Genomic DNA, 6,566 nt, shown 5'->3' with positions numbered 1-6,566 from the left:
ATCAAGATGGTGGGAAATTTTACAACCCCCACCCTACCTCACCCCCACCCTCACTGTCCCGCGCTAGACATGTCTTTGTCAAGAGAAACAAAAATCAGACAGATAAAGGGAAATAACTATGGGCAGTTTGACGTCATTTAATCAAAAAGATTAGATCTGCTGTAGAAAGAAGCGCCATGGCTTTAAATAATAAATTCGCAATATCGCTTTACAGGCTAGGGAAGGGGTCACCAACTTTTACAGAATTACGATTCAGGTTGAATTTTCATTTTATTTAACGAAACGTGAAACGATTGTAATTTTATTAGATTAAATTGCACGGGGACAGAAGGATAAAAACATTCTTTAAAATTTAATGCAAGTATCTTGTATCAAACCAAACTAAAAAAAAAAGGTGCTTTTTCTCCAAACGTCTTTAAGGTCGTTATCGGTTTTTAATCGCTAAAAATAGTAACACGAAAGGTAAACAATTACACCAAAAGCATTTTTTTTTTTAAATGTATGAAAAATCTATACTAGATCTAGTGGCGTCGCTAGGTCGGGTGTCGCACGGTGCGGCACATCAAGGTCTCACCTCCTAAAGAAAAAAAATATGATACACACACACACACATACACACATACACACACACACACACACATATATATATATATATATATATATATATATATATATATATATATGTATATATATATATATGTAGGCCTACATATATAGCTGCTATTGGCGTCACCCGTCTCATTTTGCCTAGTTGCGTTTATTTGTGCAAACTTTATATTAAACCACCTATTAATTGATTAGGGGAAAAAAACATCGTGTTCATAGTAAATTATTAGATTTGGTGTCACCCCCTCCCCGACCTTCAATTGACTTATTAGCTATTGTAAATATTCAACACATATTTTTTTTTCTCTTTAAGTTTGTAGTTGCTGTCACCCCACCCCCTCCCACGTGATAGCACTAACTAACACATCTGGATGTAGCATTGGTTTCTCTTTAGTTAAAGAGTTTCTTCCAAGCATCCCCCCCCCCCCCCGAACGAAATGAAATTTATATAATTTATATAGAAAATATATACTTTTGACAGTGTCCGCCCCCCCCCCGAACAAAGTCTACCGCACCCCCGAAAATTTCAAGTGCCCCCCCCCCCCCCGGAGAAAAAAAGTCTGGAAGAAACACGGCTTTAGTTAGCAAGTTCATATCATGGTGTGTCCCGTCCCTTTTGTTGAAATCGTCAATTTGTACTTATTAAGGCTTTTTAACTCTAATTAATAAATAATTTAGCTACAAAAAGCAATTTTCTTTTTATTTAATTTGCATTTTTTGCCTTGGTGTCACCACCCCCCCCCCCCCACCTAAAATGGTGTCACCTATACGGTCCGCACTCTTGCCCCCGCCTCACGACGCCTCTGTCAAAATCAACAAACAAATTTGGTTACGTTTACTTTAAGATATAACTTCTAGCCGTATCTATATTCATAGATTATATAAGTAGAGCTCCTGCTTGATTATAAGTTTCGATTGTCAGCTTTACATTGTCTGATCATCCCCAAAATGTGTTGTTTGAATGGATAAACCAGACAAACCCTCGCTGTTTAAAGCCCCCCCCCCCCCCCATCATGCCGTTATCTTTTGTCGGGACGGAGTTCTATCGGCGAGAAAGCCGCGAGTAACAACAAAATCTGGATCAAGTGGTAAACAGAGCAGACGACACAACAAGCAATTTGTCCGGCGCGAAATCTGATGATTGGAGGCTTGGGTAGTGAGCTCCAATCGGTCGGGTTTACTGTCGGAGACCTAATGAGACCATTCGTAACCAGCTCTGCGCATGCGCACATGGTGGTCAAGGATGATAACTGCTTTAAAACGAGAGGAGGCTGGGGCAGGGATTTAGTAATTAATATTACTATGAGTGTTCCTAAAGGAGTACTGGGGGGGGGGGGTACTTACACATACTTACACATACTCATATATATTTACATATAGCCTATATACACGGATGTATATATATGTTACGATCAAATTCCGAAGTGCCGCCAATGCTTTGCAATGGCTAGCCAAAGCGCGCATTGGCCGGCTATCTTGGCCAAAGTTAGAAGATCTAACATTTTCATACGTTTGACGGCCAATACGAATACCTGCAGTTATTTCCTAATCAATGTCCAATGAACGTATGCACGAACTGGCTGGGACGCCATGGCCGAACTGTAGGGAAGACTTCTCGTTTCGAACTACCCTATTTGTCTAGATAAGTGAGACGTTCTGTCAATATGTCTGTTTTCTTAAAGTCTGTCTATCCATGCTGTGTTTGTCTTACTGTCTTCTTGTTGTTCTCTTGTCTGTTTTCTTGTCTGTCTTTCAGCATTGATGGTTTCGCGGTTAGCCCCACCTCCCACCCCACCCCACCCCTGATGTTGATGCTGAAAATTTGATTTTAATGCACTGCTGTCAGCTGTCAACGGTTTTACGCTACATTAGGGTCAGTGGTTTTAGAATGGCATGCGTAAGATCGTGGCTTACATTTACAAAACACAGCCAGAATGTCACGTCAAGGCGTATGTCACGGCGAGAAGCATGTCACGTGATGAAGCATGTCACGGCGAGAAGCATGTCACATTGAGTAATATGTCACGACGAGAAGCATGTCACGTCAAGAGGTAAAACTAGAGTAAGTTTTCAGTCAAGGCTAAAATTAGAAGCTGTGAAATGTATTTAAAGTCGTTGTACGCACATACAATAATTGCTGCATTTTTAAACCGTGGAAAAAAATTAAGCTAATGGAGGTTTTTTTTTTAAATTTAAAGATTTTATTGTTACTAAAATGTTACATTTACATTTGATTCGAGTGATATTTGAAAATTACTATAAAATATAACTTAGCAATTTTCTTAAATAAAGAAAAAGGAGTTCTGTATTTTCTGTAAAGACAATGCAAAGCACGGCGCTTTATTAGATAACACTAGAGATAGCAATTACTCTAAGCCTTTTCGATGCAAAGTTTTCACAATATTTTTTCTTTTAAAAGATTTTAGTTTTAAGTTTAAAATTAGTTGGAATCAACAAGTCAACACTCCAGTCCACGTTTCAGTCAATGTTCCACATTTAGGCACATATATGTGCGGAAAAGAAGTGGCAAATGTTGGACAAGTAGAACATGTTGGACAAGTAGAACATGTTTGACATGTAGAACATGTTGGACATGTAGAACATGTTGGACATTAGAACATGTTGGACATGTAGAACATGTTGGACATGTTGGACATGTAGAACATGTTGGACATGTAAAACATGTTGGACATGTAGAACATGTTGGACATGTAAAACATGTTGGACATGTAGAACATGGTGGACATGTAGAACATGTTGGACATGTAGAACATGTAGAACATGTAGAACATGTTGGACATGTTGGACATGTAGAACATGTTGGACATGTTGGACATGTAGAACATGTTGGACATGTTGGACATGTAGAACATGTTGGACATGTTGGATATGTTGGACATGTAGAACATGTTGGACATTTTGGACAAGTAGAACATTTTGGACATGTTGGATATGTAGAACATGTTGGACATGTTGGATATGTAGAACATGTTGGACATGTAGAACATGTTGGACATGTAGAACATGTTGGACATGTTGGATATGTTGGACATATTGGACATGTAGAACATGTTGGACATGTTGGACATGTAGAACATGTTCGATATGTTGGGCATGTTGGACATGTTGGACATGTTGGACATGTTGGATATGTTGGACATGTAGAACATGTTGGACATGTTGAACATGTTGGACAAAGGCTATGGAAGCAAATCCAAAAAGAAAAGCAGGCTGAAATCGGAGTCAATGGCCTCAATGGCGCATAACCAGTTGACACGTAACGCTTAATTGTGTTGGAGGCGTGGTCGAGTCGGCAAAAAGCTCATGGTTAATAAATTCGAACAAAGTCTCGAGTTCAAACCCACTGGCAGATAAATCTCGATCCCCTTCAACACTAATAATTAAGAACGAAGAAGAAGAAGAAGAAGGACAAGTAGAACATGTTTGACATGTAGAACATGTTGGACATGTAGAACATGTTGGACATTAGAACATGTTGGACATGTAGAACATGTTGGACATGTTGGACATGTAGAACATGTTGGACATGTAAAACATGTTGGACATGTAGAACATGTTGGACATGTAAAACATGTTGGACATGTAGAACATGGTGGACATGTAGAACATGTTGGACATGTAGAACATGTAGAACATGTAGAACATGTTGGACATGTTGGACATGTAGAACATGTTGGACATGTTGGACATGTAGAACATGTTGGACATGTTGGACATGTAGAACATGTTGGACATGTAGAACATGTTGGACATTTTGGACAAGTAGAACATTTTGGACATGTTGGATATGTAGAACATGTTGGACATGTTGGATATGTAGAACATGTTGGACATGTAGAACATGTTGGACATGTAGAACATGTTGGATATGTTGGACATGTTGGACATGTTGGACATGTTGGATATGTTGGACATGTAGAACATGTTGGATATGTTGGACATGTAGAACATGTTGGATATGTTGGACATGTAGAACATGTTCGATATGTTGGACATGTTGGACATGTTGGACATGTTGGACATGTTGGATATGTTGGACATGTAGAACATGTTGGACATATTGGACATGTTGGATATGTTGGACAAGTTGGACATGTAGAACATGTTGGACATGTTGGACATGTAGAACATGTTGGACATGTAGAACATGTTGGACATGTTGGACATGTTGGACATGTTGGACATGTAGAACATGTTGGACATGTTGGACATGTTGGACATGTTGGATATGTTGGACATGTAGAACATGTTGGACATATTGGACATGTTGGATATGTTGGACAAGTTGGACATGTAGAACATGTTGGACATGTTGGACATGTAGAACATGTTGGACATGTAGAACATGTTGGACATGTAGAACATGTTGGACATGTTGGATATGTTGGACATATTGGACATGTAGAACATGTTGGACATGTTGGACATGTAGAACATGTTCGATATGTTGGGCATGTTGGACATGTTGGACATGTTGGACATGTTGGATATGTTGGACATGTAGAACATGTTGGACATGTTGAACATGTTGGACATGTTGGACATGTTGGATATGTTGGACATGTAGAACATGTTGGATATGTTGGACATGTTGGACATGTTGAACATGTTGGATATGTTGGACATGTAGAACATGTTCGATATGTTGGACATGTTGGACATGTTGAACATGTTGGATATGTTGGACATGTAGAACATGTTGGATATGTTGGACATGTAGAACATGTTGGACATGTTGAACATGTTGGACATGTTGGATATGTTGGACATGTAGAACTTGTTGGACATGTAGAACATGTTGGACATGTAGAACAGAGGCACATGTTGGACATGTAGAACTTGTTGGACATGTTGGACATGTTGGACATGTAGAACATGGACATGTAGGACTGAGGCACATGTTTGGCTTCCTGAATGAATTTGAGACATCCGAATAATGGAATGAGAATACTTTTTTAAACCTGGAATCGACAATTTTTTCCCAATTTAATTATGTAATTAAATTGAAAAATGGCTGTAAATTGTGCTAGTGGAAAGTTATTTTTAGAGCAGGCATGGTACAGCAATAGAGGTACCACATACACTCAGTGTGACAACAGCAGTACCACAACAGTGGTACCACATACACTTAGTACGACAACAGTGGTACAACATACACACGCTACAACAACAGTGGTACAACAAACACATGGTACAACAACAGTGGTACCGTACCACAATAGTGGTACAACATACACATGGTACAACAACAGTGGTACAACATACACACGCTACAACAACAGTGGTACAACAAACACATGGTACAAGAACAGTGGTACCGTACCACAAGAGTGGTACAACATACACATGGTACAACAACAGTGGTACAACATACAAACGATACAACAACAGTGGTACAACAAACACATGGTACAACAACAGTGGAACCATATTTGATTAATTACAGAGGATTGGGTTGCGGTAAGTATTTTATCTATTTTAAGAGGCAATTTTCTGAGAAGGGTGGTTTTATTGTAGTACGTTTTTTTTGACACAGGTAAGTTAAATAGAAGTACCTTCAAGGCAGATGAAGTAGAGTTACTGAAACAATTCTAAGCTCCTGCTTTGACGAAAGCCAATTATTTTTAGATAATTACACACTTTTACTGTGGGTTGTGTGGTCGACTGGTAGACCGCACGAAAGCTAACTGAAAGTGTCCCTGAATTAAGACGGGGAAAACACAATTCACGAGCCTCGCTGTTTCACACACTCACTTCATATTACTGATCAACTCTACTTCACCTGTCCTTACGAATCTCACGGGCTTAAAGCATATCCTTATTTAGTAAAAAGTGGATGTAAGGCCTAGAACAAAAACAAATCGTGTTACTGGGGAAGAAGCGTAACAAAAATGTGTAACAATCTGTGAGGCAAAAGGGTTGGGAAAGTGTAACAAACA

General features: G+C 39.1%; 2 protein-coding genes across 2 annotated transcripts; both read right to left on the bottom strand.

Moving 5' to 3' along the window:
* Nucleotides 1–3,218: 3,218 nt before the first annotated feature.
* Nucleotides 3,219–3,785, bottom strand: LOC131936110 (putative histone-lysine N-methyltransferase 1). Its single transcript, XM_059292985.1, has one exon. It carries the CDS (start codon nt 3,783–3,785, stop codon nt 3,219–3,221), a length of 567 nt encoding a protein of 188 aa, XP_059148968.1.
* A 307-nt stretch (nt 3,786–4,092) lies between these two features.
* On the bottom strand, nt 4,093–5,556 carry LOC131936109 (putative uncharacterized protein DDB_G0287457). Its single transcript, XM_059292984.1, has one exon. The coding sequence runs from the start codon at nt 5,554–5,556 to the stop codon at nt 4,093–4,095; it is 1,464 nt and encodes a 487-aa protein (XP_059148967.1).
* Nucleotides 5,557–6,566: the final 1,010 nt, after the last annotated feature.

This window comes from Physella acuta, unplaced genomic scaffold, assembly GCF_028476545.2.
Source record: "Physella acuta isolate Inbredline_101_S28 unplaced genomic scaffold, ASM2847654v3 ptg000168l, whole genome shotgun sequence".
Taxonomy (NCBI): Eukaryota; Metazoa; Mollusca; class Gastropoda; family Physidae; genus Physella; species Physella acuta.
This window is presented reverse-complemented; position numbering and strand designations above follow the sequence as displayed.